Consider the following 18,798-nt stretch of genomic DNA (forward strand, 5'->3'; position numbering starts at 1 on the left):
GTAATTCTTGAACAAGTGGTTTATGGGAAACAATGACTTAGTCCCAATTATGCAACTCATGGCAATAGGAGCACAAAGCAAATTACCAGCATCCAGCCCCTAATTTACAGGCATAAAACGAACTCAGAGAGACGTATTTCAGTTCCTGAAGGCTTTCATATGTTCGTACATTCTCTCAGTACATTCTTCGACCAAGGGGTTACCTATTGTATCAATGAAAAATTGCCATGCTTTGTTTGTCTGTAGTTTATGTAGTTTGTTTGTAGAAGTCTATGGCGCCCTTTTATAAAAAAAATAAAGCAGTTATAATTCAAATTACCTGTGGAAATTTCATTGCTGACTTTTATGGGCAACGAATGAATAGATAGTAAAATGTTCTATTGCTCTTGTTTCTCCTCGAGCAGCACTTTGAACGATCCGTTTTGTCGTGCTGAAAATTACCATACTTTAGCTAAAAAGAATAAACCACATTAACCACAGCTATTGTCATCGAGAAATGGTAATTGGGTCTTCGATAGTTGATCGCTGAAAGGAAAATTGTTACCAAATGGTCCTAATATAGCATCGCAAAGCTTACAGCTGCTGATCTTATTTAACTTTCGCTTTTAATAATGTGTCATGTGTTAATGGACACATGTTTTGCTTGATTGTGTACACACATTTTCTGATAAATAAAATAATCGTAAGTGTTACCGGGTTATGCTTGTTATAAACCTTTTGGGAACAGCTTATCAGTTCGATAGCGTTTGATAAAATTACACGCTTGCCATAGAGCTACTGTTCCGCTGCTAAACCTATATATAGCCACGAGGCAGTCTGCGACAACATCGATTTCTTATCAGTACCGTCGATTACCAGCCATTTTAAACAACGTGTCAACTCTAATACGACAACATGAGACAATCTTTACCAAAATCGTACAAAAATAGTGTTTATTCAGCATTCGCTGTTCTTTTATAATGGCCCCTCTTAATGCTTTACAATAATCTAATTAGCTCTGATTCGGTCCACTCGAAACCGAAACTAACTGAAGCGCTATGGTTACGTGTTGCTATGCAATGAAAATTTAATGGACGTCAAAACTATTGGCAAACTACTTCGGCTATTCGGAACATCGTACTGGTGGACGGTGCACTGCTGATCGGTGGTTCTACGATGTACTTAAAGCTCTTCGCGCTCCTCCTCACCCTGCTCGTACTCGTACTCCTCATCGACCGGTTGATCACGGCAGTAGTTGGCAACCTGCGAGCATAACCGAATATCGGTATCCTTCACGACGTCCTCCTGGAACATGCGTATGATTTCCTCGTCGTAGTCTTCCACAACCTCCAGACAAAGGTGCTTAAGTGTCTTATTCAGATCGCCTTCCTGCACAAAGTTGACGTTCGACATTTCGGGATTCATGCCGCCCTCGGTCATCATCTTCAACACGACCGGTCGGCCCGTCTTCTTGTAGCGAGCCTTGGCGTAGTCGTCCATCCGGTCGCACACCGATTCCATCATCTCCGTCAGAAACATTTCCGACTTGGCGTACAATATCTTTTTCTTTTTCTTCGACTCACCGGTCGTGTCGAGCCGGTAATCACCGACCTCGACTTTTTTGTGCCGGTCGACCTTCGACGCGGCCAGTTCCATTTCCGCCATTGACGCCTTACACACCAGACATTTAAGTTCTTTGCTCTCGATCGGCCGTGCTATGTCTCCCATCTGGCTGTTGGTTGGGACCGGCGCGAGCACTGCTGTTAGCCCGATCGCAACCAAGAAATAGGCACGGATATCAGTCTTCATGGCTTAAGAACACGTTTCACTACTGTTTGGCCGGGTGATGTCGTCGGGTGTTCTAGCAATATCTTGTAACTGGTTTTAGCCCTAATCTATCAACGTTTATATCAACGGCAAGTTCGTGGCCGCTATCAGAACTGGATGAAAGTAAACACGTTTCTTGTCTCTGATTGGTCGCCGCTATTGACAACATGTCATTTTGCGTTACCGACCCTTGCAGCAAAACGTCACACAAATTTAAGATTCCACGGTTTTAACTCAAGTAAAAATCTTTCAGTCTCCTAACTCTTAAAATAAATCTTCGTCCTATGCAATTATAAACCTTAAACAGTACAAATATGATCGGAATTTATTAATGATAATGAAAAACAATGAACTTTTCCATCTGAATTCAGTCATCCGTGCGAGTAGTATCGAGTAGTTCTGAGCTGTCAGCACATTGACTTGCAATAATTCGCGTCTCAATTTGAGTCTAAATGTCACCGTAAGCAGCAACATTGGAACGGCAAACGAAAGTCATTGTTGGTTCGCATGTTTTAGTTTTCCGGTGCTTCAAAAGCAAATCGTTGGATTAATTGCTCCCCTTACAACGATCAGCAATTTGTCACACGTTAAAACATCCTTCTATTGTGCTTCGGTTGTTTAGTTTGTAGCAAAGAACATCAACCTTAGTTTTGGTCCAAGGAGTTTCGTGGCAAAAGCATCATGGACCGTTTGTTGCGACTAGGAGGGGCAATGCCCGGTCTAAGCCAAGCGCCGCCACCCTCGGATGCACCCGTGGTGGACACGGCGGAACAAGTTTATATTTCGTCCCTCGCCCTGCTGAAAATGCTGAAACATGGCCGAGCCGGTGTACCGATGGAAGTTATGGGTTTGATGCTGGGTAAGCTACAACATTTCGTTGTTATCCTCAGAAAGTAAACTAATTCGGACGTACAATCATGCCAATTTCCAATTGTAGGCGAGTTTGTCGACGACTACACGGTGCAAGTGATCGATGTATTTGCGATGCCTCAGACCGGAACGGGAGTGTCGGTCGAAGCGGTTGATCCCGTTTTCCAAGCGAAGATGTTGGACATGCTCAAACAAACTGGCCGCCCGGAGATGGTTGTTGGTTGGTACCATTCACATCCCGGGTTTGGCTGCTGGTTGTCGGGTGTCGACATTAACACTCAGCAATCTTTCGAAGCATTGTCTGAGCGGGCAGTTGCCGTCGTTGTCGATCCAATCCAATCGGTCAAGGGCAAGGTTGTAATCGATGCGTTTCGGCTAATCAACCATAATATGCTCGTGCTCGGCCAGGAACCGCGTCAGACCACTTCCAATCTGGGGCACCTTCAGAAACCGTCAGTGCAGGCGCTAATTCACGGCCTGAACCGCAACTACTATTCGATTAGCATTAACTATCGTAAAAACGAACTGGAGCAAAAGATGTTGTTGAACCTGCACAAAAAATCGTGGATGGACGGTCTGACGCTGGCCAATTACGAGGAACACTGCAGCATCAATGAGAGCACTATCAGCGAAATGCTCGATCTGGCGAAGAATTATAACAAGGTAAGCACAAGGACTAAAAGACAGAAGATCTCCAGCGGTGGTGATAATATGGCCTCTTATCCTGCCCCTTTCTTAGGCACTCGAAGATGAGGAGAAGATGACGCCCGAACAGTTGGCAATTAAAAACGTTGGCAAACAGGATCCAAAGCGTCACTTGGAGGAGAAGGTCGATACGCTGATGTCGAACAATATAGTCCAGTGCCTCGGTGCAATGTTGGACACGATCGTCTTCAAATAGTGGCCTCCAATGGATGACAGGAGAGCGTCGAGCGCACCCGCACCGTCAGAATCGTTTTTTTTTCCAATCCACAATTTCTTTCAATGTGTTATTGTGCTACGGGAAAATGTTCCCTCTAACATGATAATTAAAAAACCTCTTAACATCGGAGGACTCGATATCTCATTTATATAGCCCACGAAAGTATTTGACTGCCTATTGTTTATGCGAACATCAAATATAAAACAGAAAAACGATGCAAAAAACTTAAAACGAGATCAAATGAAAAATGAATTAAAATAAAGAAAATTGTACTATAAAAACGGAAAAACAACCCTCCCCGACGGGGAATCGAACCCAAGTCTCCCGCGTGACATGCGCAGATACTGACCACTAGTAAAAGTAGCTCTCGCATTGCTTACTTTTATCGAGGACCTTGGGAGATGCTGTGTTAATGTCGTCCAATCCAATGTCCAATCAATTAATTATCTTTGAATGTAATGCTTTACGAAAGAATTTACGATTATTGCCATAAGTGTGTGTTAGCAGTTCGTGTCCCAATTTCCACAAAACTACTGATTGAAAAATGTTTCAGTAGCATGTTGTTCGATTTTGTACTGCACTGTTGTCGACTCTGTTCTCAGCTTCATGTGTTTCTCTATTTCCTTACGATCTTTACGCTCTCCATCAATCTCAATTTCATTTTCTTCTCTCTTTCAGTCTCTCTTAATTTCTGCCATGTGGACGGAACAACTCCATCTCTCAATTCCAGTTCCCGGTTCGCAACAACTATCGTGTAGATTTTTCATTTTATTAACCACGTTACATTACGGAGAGTACGACGTTGTTTGACGATCATTTGAGCACTTGTAGCCAGCACTTTTCGAAATTCATCACAGGAAAGTGTAGATCGCTTTACAGTACGCACGTTATCACCAAAGAATGGTAAGTTTTGACCCGTAAGCCACAAGGGGCTCAATCTTAGGCAACAAGTGGAAACAAAAACCGTACTCGCGGACCGTACATCATTTCCATGTGAACCTTTCTCTTTTCGTCATTCGCAGGTTTCGGCACTGAATGAGGAAGAGCGTAAAAAGCTGCTGGAGCCACTGTTCGCCCATGGTTGGAGCATGGTGGAGGGACGCGATGCAATCCAGAAAAAGTTTGCCTTTGAAAACTTTGTTCGGGCTTTTGCATTCATGACTGGTGTGGCGTTAAAGGCCGAAAAAATGGATCATCATCCGGAGTGGTTCAATGTTTACAACAAGGTAGATGTGACGCTCGCGACTCATGATTGTAACGGATTGAGTACGCGAGATGTAGAGTTGGCTACGTTCATGGACAAGCTAGCTTAATTCCACTGCGAGCATTCGATTCCGCTAAAAAATGTTTGAACATCATGTTACGTTTAACCGCTACGTTACATCAAATAAATATTTTCGCCGAGAGCCAGTGAATATTTCATACGGATTTCTCGTGTATTTTATATGCAAGACTTGATCTGGGAAAATATCAGTGTCTTATTCAGCTGTCGACAAAGCATTTGGCAGATAATAAGAATGAAAATAGTTTGAAAGTTGACTATGGTTAATGTTTTATTTTACGCAGTTTCAGTCCGTTGGTACTATTCATAGTACTGATTTACTCATAATTTCGTAGGCAGCGTTTTCTTCCTTGTCGGGCGATGTTTCATCGACCTCGTAGCCCAATCGCTTGTAAAACCGAATTCCATCTTCGTTGTTTTTCAGCACGGTCAAAACTACCCGTTCCATGGAAAAGTGTTGAGCCATCTGCTCCAACGCTTTCATCATGAAGGCACCCAGTCCCTGGCGTTGATACTCGGGCACAATCTGTAGCTCGTAGCAGTAAGTTACACAGCGACCGTAGTCCAAATCGAACCGGAACATCGTATATCCCGCCAGCGTCCTTGTTGCCTGGTCTGTTGCGATCAGATACCGTGCCCAAGGTTTGTTCAGATCTGCTTGCTTTATTTTTGGCTGCCAGCCCAAACTGCACTCCCGGTACTGTGGCCCCACATTACGTTCGGCAAGTTTGAAGGCCCACTTGAGCGTGGCTGGATCAACCTTTTTCTTGGGTTTGCACTGCAATAGCACCTGCTTGTGAATTCCCTCATGTGTCCATTCGTAGGAACAGAATTTTGGGAAACTAGCCAGCGGATCGGTCTGCTGGTTGGCGATCTGCAGATGTCTTTGCTGGTCGGTGGCCTGCATTCGGCTCACGGTTTCCGTAGTGGGCATGATCGTGTCTTACCGAAAACCCTTCACTGAATCTTGATGCTTATGCTTTGACTAAAGCGCGCGAAATAAGCCATTGACAAAACTCTATGTTGAAAATTCTATGTTGTTATTATTCAATGGCACGCACACTTTGATGTCGAACTGCCAAACAGGACTCGCTTATTTTTGGGTCCTTTTAAGCATAAATTGGCAACCCTGCACGGTAAACTGATATGTTACCACTGGCAACACTTGCCTTTGGTGAACGTCAAATCGAGCAAAGTCGTGCATTCGGCGAGAAATCAAAACCTAACGACGCTCGCGGAAACTATTTCGTGAGTGAATATCGGCAGTTTACGCTTCCAGAGTCCGCCGTAATCCCACCGATTGAAGGTCTGTGAGTGGCGTTTGGATACGAGCTGATACATTCCCGGTAGCCTCTTTACAAACATGGAACCGATGACTTTGGGCAGCCCAAGTTCGCTCCCGGGGAGTGGTGTTAGCGGTAGCGGTAGCGCCGTAGGTTACCTTCCATCGTTTCTAATGGGCGATCCGCCGGCAACGCCTCGTCCAAACACGCTGTCGCCGACACGAGCGCGTGGCTCGCTTGCGTACGGTAATTTGTCCGGCTCCCCGACCGATGGAATGCGATCGCCCACGATTGCGGCCTTCCACCATCAGCAACAGCAACAGCAGCACCAACAGCAACAACAGACGCCTGCTAACTTCTTGCTAATGCAGCAGCAAACGCAGCGCTTCCTGCAGAACTCGACCGTCCAAGCCTCGTCGATCGCAAACCAATTCCGTAACGAATCGTTCGACACCAACACGAGCGTCATCGGGCCGCCAACGCAGGGATTGTTTGATTCGTGGCATAAGGAAAAACAGCTGCTCCATACGTCCACCAGGGGCCTGGGGACGGGTGGTATGGGACCAATGCTACCACCGGTTCCGAACGAGTTTGCACCGCAGCTGAACCAATCGTTTAACGAATCGATTGCGAACCAAAGCGGTTTCAATGGGTCGCGTGTCATGTCACCGATTCCGGTGGACTATAGTCGTGTCGCAAACGTTCCCGTTTCTCCTCCCGGCACTCCCTTCGGTGGCAACCCACCGCAGCAGCAGCAGCAGCCCACCGCACAGACAATGGCGAACAGTAATGGTTCGGCGGTCACTTCGAACTGGATCACGGTGTTTGGTTTTCCGCAAAGCGCGACCAAAGAAGTGCAGTCGCACTTTTCCACGTTGGGCACGATCATCGACAAACAGTTGGCCAGTCAGGGGGGCAACTGGATGCACCTACACTACAGTTCGCGGATCGAGTGCATCCGGGCACTCAACTACAATGGGCGCGTCATAAGCCCGGGACTGATGATTGGGGTGGTGCACTGCAACGTTTCGACCATCGTTGGAAAGGAGAATGATGGCGATAGCGTAGCGGCCGCCCAGAACAACCAACCTCTGAACCGCGTGCGATCGTTGATAAACATGTCTCATGCTAATGAGCAGGACGCAAGCCCCATGATGGCTCCAGCGACCCCTCAGAGGCGTGGTCCTGGCATCGTGCACAAGGCAATGGATCTGTTCTTCGGGTGGTGAAAAATGTCCAGCACACGAAAATGTACATGTAAAACGAGTGAAAGTGTAATATTGATACAAATAAAACTTTTCTAAAAAGGGAAATAACAGTAAACCCGTAATCCTAAACTTGAGGTTTGTTACAACTCAAAAAACCTGTTGCCGCCTGTTGGACACTTAGGACATCATTTATCGGGCACTTGGTAACACGAAGCTAAGACAAATTGTAACTTTTATTATGCATTCTTTCGTTTCGTTGCTAAAGGTAAAAGAAAATTAAGCAAACATAAAAGAGGTGAAGGAAACTCCCATTTAAAGCAGCAGCTCATACAGATAGCTTGCACAGTCATTCAGCTTGCCGAAGTTTGGTAGCTCACTGCTGATGTTGAGCAGTATCCGGTCCGTCAGGGCGCTGTTCGACTTTAGCACCTCCGTGATTCCACCCGTCCCGGTGCCCTGGAGGCTCAGCAAATTGCCGAGTGCCTGGTAGCACCTATACGTCGCTTCGTGATCGGTCAACCAACCGAGAAGTTCGGCCACCGTGCTGGCCAGCACTTTACAGAACTCCACCGAGGACAGTTTTTCGAGCTGTGTCATCGATAGGTTGAGATAGAAGCTTGCCAGAGCAATCTGGAGATTGTTACTGCCGGCGCGGATCTTTGCCAGCCGGTCGACAATGGCTCGCAGATTTTCCACCACCAAATTGCGGCCCACCTGGTGCGGTATCATGTTGGTGAAGCAACGGGCCGCCATCAGCTGATTGGCGGGAAGGTGATTGGTATGCTGCAGAAACACCCCGATGAATGCGCTATCGAACAGCTCCTGGCAAGCGCGCGGTTCGCGTACCACCAGCCGCGTTATGTCCATGATTGGAAAGATGAGCTCCGTGGGCCAAGTGGTGAACAGATACTTCAGTGCCGTCAGGGCGTCAGAGTTCGGGTCGCCGCTACTAGTGAGCACTTCGTTCGCGTACCTTACGACATCGTCAAGCGTCTCGTCCGACATCCGCAGGCTACGATCCTCGATTTTACCATTCAGCTCTCTGCGAAAAAAACGAAACCACCACACGGTATTAGTAACGGAGAGGAGGAACCAAAGTCACCCAAGACAGAACTGTGTTTACTTACTTCAATTTTACGAGCACTTTCGTGAGGTCTGCATTTTCCATCAGAACGTAGTGACGGTGCGGGAAATGGGTATTGCATTTCTTCACTTCTTTCGATCCGGTCGAGTAGCTCCCACTTGCCGTGAAAGGGTCCACATTACCACCGTCGGTTGCACGCGGAACATTCGGTGCAACCACGTTGGGTGTTTGCGTGGTGTAACTTGATCCGCCCGTGAACGGATCGGTGTTGGCGGAGGATGGCGCATAGCGTGAGCTTGCCGACGAGCCGGGAACGTAGCGCGAACCACCGGTGAATGGGTCGAAGTAACTGTTGCCAATCGCACTCGCCACCGGGGCATTGTCGGAGTTTGTGACAATGAAATTGGCCACCTGATCGAGATACACTTGGGGCAGGTTGTGTTTGTGGATGAAACGTTGCGCCACGAACCACGGATCTTCGCCTCGATTGTACGGTAGCTTCAAGTTCGGCGCATCGTCCGTGAGGTTGACGGAAAACACGTAATCATACTCGCGACCCTCGTAAAGCTGCTTGCCCGTATCACCGTCGCTCGCACCCATCACATCGCCGACGCACTCCCACTTACTAGCGGCCGCATCCCATTGGTAGCAGAGAATTTTGCCATCCGGGTGGCGAACGATGCGCGTTTGACCTTCACGTCCCTCGGACAGCAGCGATTCGGGCCCGGGAAGATCGTTCACATTCATGCCCCCGAGCTGCTTGGAGGCTTCCGCTTGGCGCACTTCAACTGCCACGCGAAAGGCGGCCACCTGATCGTCACTGGCCGTGCGATCCTTCGCGGTGGTGAATACTCGTACCACCGAATCACTCGTACCGCAAGCAATATCTCCGTTCCGGAGGGCGGCCACGGCCCAAACGGACTGTGCGGGAAGATGCAGCGCATCGCCCAACGCACCCTCCCGCAGATGCCACATCCGTACGGTACTGTCCTCGCCAGCCGTCACAAAAACACTGTCGCCCCAGGCATCCGAACGAGCGATGCTGTAGATGTAATTGCTGTGGCCGTGAAACTCTTTCACACACTCGTACGTGTCGCTCCATTGGCGGATCGTGGCATCGTTCGAGCAGCTCAGAAACCCGCCTCCACAGGTCTCCGGAAGCGGACACAAACCACGAACACAGTCCTTGTGGCCCTTTAGTACCGCCAACTTCTGTCCCGTGGCGTTCCACACGAAGATGCTTTTGTCGGCCGAACCGGTTAGAAATCGACCGTTTGGGAGACACGCCACCGCCCAAACGGCCGCCTCGTGTCCGACAAGGGCCAAGTTGGTCATCGCACCCGGTACATTCGTCCACAGTCTGGCCGTTTTGTCCCAGCTACCCGAGATCAGTGTCGATGAATCGTTGCCCACGGCCAACGCACAAACGGCCGACGTATGCCCTTTCAGCACACCGATGGGCTCCGTTGGCCCCGGGTAGCGAAAAATGGCGATCGTGGCATCGTTACTAGCGGTACAAATCCAACAGTTGGCTTCCACGACCAGGATAGCACCGACATAGTTGGTGTGATTCGTCAGCGTTTCCGTGTCCTGGTAGCCATTACTGTGAAGGGAATGCTGAGGGAATTAACAACAAGAAACACAATACAAACAGCAGTCACTCATGCTTACCCCTGCTTTGCCCAAATCTTGGCCGTTTTGTCCCGTGATCCGCTTACGAGGAAGCCGTTGCCCTCGGTTACGGCACGCACATCCAGTTTGTGACCGGTCAGTTCGGCGGAGAGCTTAAAATCTTCAATCTTCACCATGATGATAATGCTCCCGTTCTGGGGGACACTCGTTCGCCGGGATCGCGCTCCCCAGGTGCTATGCCAACGCTAGTGATCGTTCCCGGAACGCTAACGGATCACTCACAACTCCGTTTATCTTCTATCTGTTATCCAAACTGCACAACGAATATTGGATTCCGTCCAAGGATTCGTGCCAAAAATCACCAACTCACTGTGTACCGGTCAATGGCAAACTGCAAAAAACCGGAGCGAATGAGCGAGAAGGAAAATCAAGCTAGGTACGCGAACGTGGAATCAGTTTCGCAAGGTAGAGTAAAAGAGAAACACATATAAACAGCAATGGCGGGCACTGTCTACTTGACAGACAGTGGCCCAAAAAGGCCCAAAATTAATTTATTCAACGTTATAACTTTCATGTTTTATATGTAAATGATTAGGTCGGTCTCGTAATTTACCAAAAAATCAACCTGTTTCCTGCGTAAACTATACTATCGTTTTCCATCGAAAAGAAATTAAATCTGGTTGTGGTCAAAAACGGTTGAAAGTTTGACACTCGAGACCCTTGACAACCAGTTGTTGTTATTTGGTGTTTCGTCGCGAGCCTCATTTGTTTTGAAGTGCTTGATTAAGATATTTTGGAAAATTGTGCAATTGTACGTGATGATTAAACCTCGACAATGAGTAGAACAATGTTCACGCACGACCCAATCCCGAAGTAGCCAACGGAAACACCTGCATGATACTGGAACAGGATAAAGAATTGACTAATTATCATAAAACGTATTATATTTTACTATTTGTTAAGTTTACATTGTAAGTACTAGCACAAGATGACCACGAGTACACGTATCAATTGGGGAGAGTTGTTTCCCACCCGAAAGAGTGTCTTCATTTTCCTTACGTACATGTCACTGTTTGTTAGCCAGGGTAGGTTTCTTTAATTTCTATCTTTCCGACGATTCTCAAAATAACAAAGTTTAAACTCGCATTGCTCTACATCCGCCACAGGCATTCTGGTGACGGCATCCCAGCGTGCCGATAATTCATACAGCTACAATACGGTTCTGGTGGTTCTGCTGACGGAAGTGCTGAAACTAGTGATATCAGCCGGTCTTTACTGCCGCGAGTAAGCAGATTGCATCGCCTTGGCCAACCACACGACTCTGATGGATGCTTTTCCTTCTTTGCTTTTATAGAAACAGCTTCGTATCGCTTATCGCACGAATTGTGGAGGGCAGTAGTGTGTTGCTTTTGTACTTTGTTCCTGCTTTTCTCTACTGTCTGTACAATAATTTAGCGTTCGTTAATCTCTCGACTTTCGACCCAACGACGTACTACTTACTGTTGCAGTTGCGCGTCGTAATCACGGGCGTATTGTTTCAGGTAATTTTGTGCACAAGTTTGTGCAATGACCAAATTACACGATTATTTAAAAAATCTGTTTTTTTCTTCAGATCATATTTAAGAAATATCTCAGCAGAAAGCAATGGTTTTCTCTACTGCTTTTGACGGTCGGTTGCATGCTGAAACAATGGAACTTTTCAAGTCTGTTTTTGGCAAACCCACACGAAACACCACAAACCGAGGGTGCCAACAATGCAGCAGTGAAGTCGCAGCCTATGCCAGATACGCCGTTAGAAACCGGTGTAGATGGGACATTCCGTGGTAAAAACATCTCCGGGTTTGACTTGAGCTTCAGCGCCGTATTCATCCTGGTGCAGACAGTTTGTTCTTGCTTGGCGGGAGTGTACAACGAGTACCTGCTGAAGCGGAAAGGATCGGACATTAATATCTATGTACAAAATGTGTTCATGTATCTCGATTCCATCGTCTGCAACCTGCTTCTGTTGCTGCTGCAAGGCGAACTAGTGAGTGTTTTTACCGGTGACCATTTACGAGAGGTGGCACGGTTCGAGGTGCTGATTATTATGCTGAATAATGCTGCCATCGGTATCATAACCAGCTTCTTTCTCAAGTACATGAACTCGATTCTGAAAACGTTTGCCAGTGCGCTCGAGCTGATGTTTACTGCTGTTCTGTGCTACTTGCTGTTTGCAATACCGATCTATGTGAACACAATGCTCGCGATCGCCGTTGTATCGTACGCAATCTATCTGTACTCTCTAAATCCAGTGGTGAATCTGGCCACCAGCAATAGCACTGGGGGTACTAGGTCCTCGTTGAATGCGGACGATCGGAAGACATTGCTCAAAAGCGGTAGTAAACGAAACCGATCAGGTGATGTGAACTTAAGCGATACGGAAGACGAAAACGATCATCGGATGAGCGAAGTGTGATGTGAACCTCACCGATAGTTACAACAGGTGTATTCAAGCATACTTTTTATACACGCACGACTCTCAGAAGCGTGTGGCATATTTATTGTCCTTCAAAAGTGCGATGAAGATTTGTGGTAGACACCCGCAAAGCGATTACGAACAAAGATGCGATCATAGCACTTCAGAAGTGTAGAGTAACGTACGAGAAGAAACTTGTATTACTCAACAAATTTCGTGTATTACCATTATTTTCACCAGTGATGAAGCATTCTATTTTAAGTGGTATACATATGCTACTGTTACTGCTTATAATAACCAGCACCTACCGGTGTTTAGAGCAGTGGATGAATTTTCTAGACTATTTCAATATATTTTGTACAGACTATTTTCAAATCAATGTTTTCAAACATACAGTAGTATGTACATTAGGCTACATTTTCATTTGGATATGATCCATTTTCTAGAAAAGTGTGTCCCACAGACGGTAAATCCCTGAGGATACTTACATACGCATTACCAACCGACGAAAGTTATTGTTTATCGAAAAAAGAAGCCGAGAAATATAGAAATGAAACTACTATTGCAAATTCACACCTCATTTAAGTACCTGATTAACACAAGCGAAATTTATTGAAAATCAACACAGAGAAACAAATTTAATCCTCAACTGCTTCCTCTTCATCGTCCATTTCTCCTTCATCATCGGCCGTCGCTTCTTGATACTGCTGATATTCGGACACGAGATCGTTCATGTTACTTTCGGCCTCGGTAAATTCCATCTCGTCCATGCCCTCTCCAGTGTACCAGTGCAGGAACGCCTTGCGTCGAAACATGGCCGTGAACTGTTCGCCAATACGTTTGAAAATTTCCTGGATCGCCGTGGAGTTGCCAATGAAAGTCGACGACATCTTGAGGCCACGTGGCGGAATGTCGCAAACCGCCGTCTTCACGTTATTCGGGATCCACTCGACGAAGTAGCTACTATTTTTATTCTGGACGTTCATCATCTGCTCGTCAACTTCTTTCATCGACATACGACCCCGGAATACGGCGGCCACGGTCAGATACCGACCATGGCGTGGATCGCAAGCGGCCATCATGTTTTTCGCGTCAAACATCTGCAGAGTCAATTCCGGAACGGTCAGAGCACGATACTGCTGGGCTCCACGAGACGTCAGGGGTGCAAAACCGGTGATAAAAAAGTGTAGCCGCGGGAACGGCACCATATTGACGGCAAGCTTTCGAAGATCAGCATTCAGCTGACCGGGAAAGCGGAGGCACGTAGTTACACCGGACATGGCGGCCGAAACGAGATGATTCAAATCGCCGTAGGTCGGTGTGGTAAGTTTCAATGTTCGAAAACAAATATCGTACAGTGCCTCGTTGTCAATGCAGTAGCTTTCGTCAGTGTTCTCAACCAGCTGGTGCACGCTGAGAGTCGCATTGTAGGGCTCGACCACCGTATCGGACACCCTTGGTGATGGAAAGACTGAGAAGGTGTTCATGATGCGATCCGGGTACTCCTCGCGAATTTTTGAAATCAGCAGCGTCCCCATTCCCGAACCGGTTCCACCGCCCAGGGAGTGGGTTAACTGGAACCCCTGTAGACAGTCGCAACCTTCCGCTTCCTTGCGCACCACATCCAACACAGAATCAACCAGTTCAGCTCCTTCGGTGTAATGGCCCTTAGCCCAATTGTTGCCCGCGCCGGATTGACCAAATGAAAAGTTGTCTGGGCGGAATAGCTGCCCGAATGGACCCGAACGAACAGAGTCCATGGTGCCGGGTTCGAGGTCAACTAAGATCGCACGGGGTACATACTTGCCACCGGTAGCTTCGTTGTAGTACACGTTTATGCGCTCAAGCTGTAGATCACAGTCGCCAACGTAGCAGCCCGTAGCATCGATACCGTGCTCGTTCGAGATTACTTCCCAGAACTTGGCCCCAATCTGATTTCCGCACTGTCCTGCTTGAATATGTACGATTTCACGCATTTCGCTCGCTTATGTATTTACACCGGCGAAAGGAAATGTTGACGGTTAGTAACTTATTCGTATTTCGGTAAATTGTCGGTTTTAAATTAAGATTCACTACGGCGACGAGAGTGATGACCTTACTGCTTGACTCTCCGAAAGTGGAATGATCGGTTCTTACATTCTGCCTGTGCCTTATAGTTCGAACAAAGTTTACTTGGATTGAAAAATAATTATTGTTCACTAAAGTATGTTGGCACCCATGTTGGTTGCTTGGAAACTGCTTAAAGCAAGCTGAAAGATGAAAAGATAATGCGGAGAAAAGTTGTATTTTGTGAAATTTACAAATCGTGACAAAAGAAATAAATTTCACATATTAAATAAAATGCCTCAATTGCTAAGTTCGCGAAATGTTGGTTGCTAATGTACTTATTTCACGATGCTCTTCAAAAATCGTTTCAAACTATCATGAAAATACTCATTCTCCCTGGGGTAGTGGGGATAAGCCGAGATAACTCGCTGGCTGTAGATGAAAAAGATACGTTTTTCAGATTTGTAATTCGAAACTTAGAGCTTCTGTTGTTACACTACTTACAGTTCCTTGCGTAAACCGATGGGTAATAGTGCAGTCCACTTTTTGATGGTGCCGAGCATTTCCGAAAAAATACCATTCTGGCCCTCGTATCCGATGTCGTCACATTTTTCCAGTAACATTTCGATGATGCATCGGAGTATCCCGAAAGAGTAAGTATCTTTGTCTGCAGTGGGTTCATATTTCGGAAAGAAATTGTGAATTTTTTTCAAGAAATTCTGTAAAACCAAGAAACTTGTTTAGAAGTAAGGAGATAAGAAAGATTTAGAGGTTCCAAACCTTTCCAATCGCTACAGTTGTTTTCTCTAAAAAGCTTTTATGAAAAGTTTGGCTAATTATTTTATTGTAGCCATCTCTTCCCGCAGAGCGATAAAAGTTCATCAATAGAGTTTCTAATTCTTCCTCGAACTCGGTATCCTGACCATAATGCAGTAGAACATGGTGTACGCTTGAACGAGTAAGCTCCCAATGTGCATCACACAGTGAGCAGTATTTGGCTAGCAATATTTTTCTCTCCGCCAGCAGCGTAACATGTTCGCCTACAACGAAAATAACAAGATAAAAAATTAATCGGATCTTTAATAAAAATCAAAGTTAATTCATCAAATAAACCATTGCTGAGATAAACGCTGTATCTATACCGTTACACAACAATGCCTCCAATTTGAGAAGGTTAATGAACAACCATAAATTACGGATAATTTTTTGATTATGGTAGCTGTACTGCTGAGTATTGCTAATTGCTCTGTTCATTTACCTTGAATGTCATGGAAAACATGCTTTTTAATGCTTTGTGAAAGCTTTTCCATCAGCTCTTCTTCCACTTCGATTTCGTTGTGCTGTAATTCGGCCAGCTCGTGCAGCTGAGATGTCGGATGCAGTAACACCAGCATGTCACAGAGTGTTACGACCATATGCATGGTGCAGGTGAAATCTTCACAATCATTGCTCTTGATGCGTTTAGCTAATTCCACCATGAAGTCGTGTATCCGTCGACCAGTAGCGCCACGCTTGATCGTAGTTCGCCGGTTCATTGGATCTTCCAGGTACCACTGCAGGAGGGCATGGAGCATGTTTTTGTACAGCCGAAAGAAAATCCAATTCGCTTCGACGGCGAGCATCATACGCTCGATTAGACGGAGATCGTTAGCTAAGTATTCTGCTAACATTACCACATCTTTCGACGTATTTTTGATTTCCATCAGTACGCACAGCTTCGTAATGGCGATTACGTATCTGTTCTTCAATTTCTGATCAGTACCCTATGATAGCGATGGCAAGCGCAGCCGAAGTAAGACACAAAAGTTACTGTACGATTACGATAATGCACGCTCACTCAAACTTACCAAATTGTGTCGCTTCAGGCGGCCGCGAGTGTAGAAGAAAAAGGCGTAATAATCCTCACTCAGTTTGTGCCAAATATCCTCGGATATGTTCTCAATTATATCGTAGCGATAGATTGCTGACAGTGTACGAAAAAGCACTGGATACGTGTTTTCTTTACTTGCTACGGGATGGAGTGTTCTATACATAATTTCTTCGCAATACTGTTCGCAATCAACATCACACTTGCGATAGAACTCATAGTGTTCGGGTTGCAATGCGTTCAACATCAAAGCGAAGTGCTCGGAATGCGAAGAAATATGGCGCAAGCATCTTGGATAGCCAGCGACAAAACTTTGGATACACTCCCGCATACCGTTCCAAGAAGTTCCATCGCTCACGTTCGGGAGAGGTGATATCTTTGCCTTTATATCGCCAATTAGAAGCTCGTGGCAGTGCGTGATGGCATATACGATACATTTGGCGAAAAAAGAAGAACTATCAGAGCACTCCAACGCCGTTACCAGTGCGTGAAAAAGGCCATCAAAACGAGCGAAAAATTCCTTTTTCCAAAACTTCTCCACAACCGCTCCGAGCGAAGCCCGTGGAATTTCGTGCTTCTCGAAAACCCGCAATGTGTCCAGCAGTAGTTGCACTTCCTGTTCGTTTGTCAACGACATTCTGGTGTAATTTAGCAAGAGCAAATCGATAGATGCATTGATCACCGCATCATCAGTGCCAAAAAGTTTGTAGGCGATCTTTTCCATGACGTCTTCGTTCAATATGTGGCTGTGGATTTTACTGGAATAAAATTAACACAACAATATGATAAATCCATTAAAAAAATATTATAAATTAATAATTTGCAGCATGCAATACCTGTAGGCAGCTAGAAAGAGGTTAATCACCGGCAGTTCCATCCCCACGTAGATATCCATTGTACGAACCACTATCGACGCCTGCTGGTGAACGAATAATACTACACGATTCGATATTTCCGTAGAATTCGATTCACCCAGGAGATTCTTCAAACAGCGTAGAGCGATTTGCATTGACTTCTTACATTTGATGCCCAGAACATCGATCATCACCGGCAGTTGATCGTGTTCCATTATTGTTTGTTCGGCAAACGTTTCAAATAGTCGACAAAATCGCTCCATTAGTGGCACGCAAAGCTCCTTAAACTGCAGCCCCACACGAGAGCACTGAAATAACAAACCGCAGACACGGTCAACGTAGTCTTGCTTCTGTTGCAACAAAGCCAGTCGGTCGGTTGCGCGAATCGCGGACATTCTTTGCATTTCCTCCGCTACCATACGGTGGACAGTATAGAGATGTTCCAGCATGACGCTACCGATGTACGCACCGACCACCACACACTCGTCTTGACTGCCGTGGCCGAAGAAAGTCGTCAACTTGAGCAGCAAGTTAAAGCACTCATTATCCACTAGCATTTCGTTGTAGGGGCGGACGATCAGCTCATGTAAAAATTCGATGACGTGCGTGCAATGTTGCTTATCTTTGAGGAAACCGTGAGGTTCGCATGGCTAGAAAAAGAAATCAATCACAATGCGAGTCAATATGGAAAAAATATCCAAGGAGCATAAACGTTCTCACCGCTTCCGTTATCCTGTCGACTACAACGTTGGGTCTGTTTTGCTTCAAAAGATTTATATCGTCCGCCACAAGCTTGTAATCAAATCCGGTCATGTCAATCAGTATCTGAAGTACGCTCTCGATTCCTTCGTCGGAAGAATCCGAAAAGATCCGCCGCCATGTTTGGTAAACGGTCTGCAATCGAACGAAAACAGATTGTTTAAAGCCGATCGCTTTCAGGTTGAATCGTGCGCCATAATGTTATATTTTAGTGTACTTAACATACCTTGCCGTTCGATACGCGTAACTGAGCATACAAATTGTCGTCCATTTGCTCTGCTTTAGTTGTTCCAGCGAATGTATAAAAGACTCCCAATGCTAATGGGGCCGTAAACTAGTCACGAAGCACTGAAACACCAATAACTGCGACAAGCAGAATTAAACACGGCGTCACCTAAGCGAAAACCGGCAGAATGTAGTGTTCCAACGTGAATAACAATGCTTTAACCAGTCGAACACCAGAGCTCTCGCGCCACAATGCCGTTAACCGGAATCAAATTTTAGCAGCATTCATTTTGGGCTCTTTCCACACAAAAACATACAAACGTCAAAACATTGCCCAAAGGGGAAGCAACCCTGTTTTCGTCTGCCCATGTTCTCCTAACGTCTTGTCTGTGTCTTTCGGTACGCGGTCCGGTTTTGTGGTTCACTCTGCGAATGATCATGGGTGGTCCTGTAGATTTGTGTGCATGATCATAAACCAAAAAGAACGCGGCTTCTCGTAGGGCGT

The 18,798-nt window shown here is 46.1% G+C and overlaps 9 protein-coding genes across 9 annotated transcripts; 4 read left to right on the forward strand and 5 right to left on the reverse strand.

Moving 5' to 3' along the window:
• Positions 1 to 911: 911 nt before the first annotated feature.
• LOC128273147 (protein seele) lies at positions 912 to 1,903 on the reverse strand. Its single transcript, XM_053011069.1, has one exon. The coding sequence runs from the start codon at positions 1,786 to 1,788 to the stop codon at positions 1,162 to 1,164; it is 627 nt and encodes a 208-aa protein (XP_052867029.1). The 5' UTR covers positions 1,789 to 1,903; the 3' UTR covers positions 912 to 1,161.
• A 396-nt stretch (positions 1,904 to 2,299) lies between these two features.
• Positions 2,300 to 3,961, forward strand: LOC128271952 (26S proteasome non-ATPase regulatory subunit 14). The gene is made up of 3 exons (XM_053009644.1): positions 2,300 to 2,665; positions 2,744 to 3,339; positions 3,416 to 3,961. Exons 1-3 carry the CDS (start codon positions 2,488 to 2,490, stop codon positions 3,575 to 3,577), a joined length of 936 nt encoding a protein of 311 aa, XP_052865604.1. The 5' UTR covers positions 2,300 to 2,487; the 3' UTR covers positions 3,578 to 3,961.
• A 374-nt stretch (positions 3,962 to 4,335) lies between these two features.
• Positions 4,336 to 5,001, forward strand: LOC128273563 (pterin-4-alpha-carbinolamine dehydratase-like). Its single transcript, XM_053011558.1, has 2 exons — positions 4,336 to 4,501; positions 4,621 to 5,001. The coding sequence occupies exons 1-2, from the start codon at positions 4,499 to 4,501 to the stop codon at positions 4,909 to 4,911; spliced, it is 294 nt and encodes a 97-aa protein (XP_052867518.1). The 5' UTR covers positions 4,336 to 4,498; the 3' UTR covers positions 4,912 to 5,001.
• Positions 5,002 to 5,151: 150 nt separating this feature from the next.
• Positions 5,152 to 5,837, reverse strand: LOC128273560 (N-alpha-acetyltransferase 40). The gene has a single exon (XM_053011553.1). The coding sequence runs from the start codon at positions 5,812 to 5,814 to the stop codon at positions 5,185 to 5,187; it is 630 nt and encodes a 209-aa protein (XP_052867513.1). The 5' UTR covers positions 5,815 to 5,837; the 3' UTR covers positions 5,152 to 5,184.
• Positions 5,838 to 6,102: 265 nt separating this feature from the next.
• LOC128273359 (nucleoporin Nup35) lies at positions 6,103 to 7,396 on the forward strand. Its single transcript, XM_053011302.1, has one exon. The coding sequence runs from the start codon at positions 6,244 to 6,246 to the stop codon at positions 7,390 to 7,392; it is 1,149 nt and encodes a 382-aa protein (XP_052867262.1). The 5' UTR covers positions 6,103 to 6,243; the 3' UTR covers positions 7,393 to 7,396.
• Positions 7,397 to 7,629: 233 nt separating this feature from the next.
• Positions 7,630 to 10,263, reverse strand: LOC128275653 (phospholipase A-2-activating protein). The gene is made up of 3 exons (XM_053014233.1): positions 10,127 to 10,263; positions 8,499 to 10,058; positions 7,630 to 8,413 (listed from the first exon to the last, which is right to left on the reverse strand). The coding sequence occupies exons 1-3, from the start codon at positions 10,261 to 10,263 to the stop codon at positions 7,684 to 7,686; spliced, it is 2,427 nt and encodes an 808-aa protein (XP_052870193.1). The 3' UTR covers positions 7,630 to 7,683.
• Positions 10,264 to 10,937: 674 nt separating this feature from the next.
• Positions 10,938 to 13,029, forward strand: LOC128275654 (UDP-galactose transporter senju). Its single transcript, XM_053014234.1, has 4 exons — positions 10,938 to 11,172; positions 11,254 to 11,371; positions 11,442 to 11,628; positions 11,700 to 13,029. The coding sequence occupies exons 1-4, from the start codon at positions 11,076 to 11,078 to the stop codon at positions 12,540 to 12,542; spliced, it is 1,245 nt and encodes a 414-aa protein (XP_052870194.1). The 5' UTR covers positions 10,938 to 11,075; the 3' UTR covers positions 12,543 to 13,029.
• Positions 13,030 to 13,180: 151 nt separating this feature from the next.
• Positions 13,181 to 14,518, reverse strand: LOC128272062 (tubulin beta chain-like). The gene has a single exon (XM_053009788.1). It carries the CDS (start codon positions 14,516 to 14,518, stop codon positions 13,181 to 13,183), a length of 1,338 nt encoding a protein of 445 aa, XP_052865748.1.
• Positions 14,519 to 15,353: 835 nt separating this feature from the next.
• Positions 15,354 to 18,339, reverse strand: LOC128270627 (uncharacterized). The gene is made up of 6 exons (XM_053008036.1): positions 18,295 to 18,339; positions 18,030 to 18,203; positions 17,292 to 17,959; positions 16,436 to 17,213; positions 15,847 to 16,351; positions 15,354 to 15,628 (listed from the first exon to the last, which is right to left on the reverse strand). The coding sequence occupies exons 1-6, from the start codon at positions 18,337 to 18,339 to the stop codon at positions 15,354 to 15,356; spliced, it is 2,445 nt and encodes an 814-aa protein (XP_052863996.1).
• Positions 18,340 to 18,798: the final 459 nt, after the last annotated feature.

Source organism: Anopheles cruzii, chromosome 3, assembly GCF_943734635.1.
Source record: "Anopheles cruzii chromosome 3, idAnoCruzAS_RS32_06, whole genome shotgun sequence".
NCBI lineage: Eukaryota > Metazoa > Arthropoda > Insecta > Diptera > Culicidae > Anopheles > Anopheles cruzii.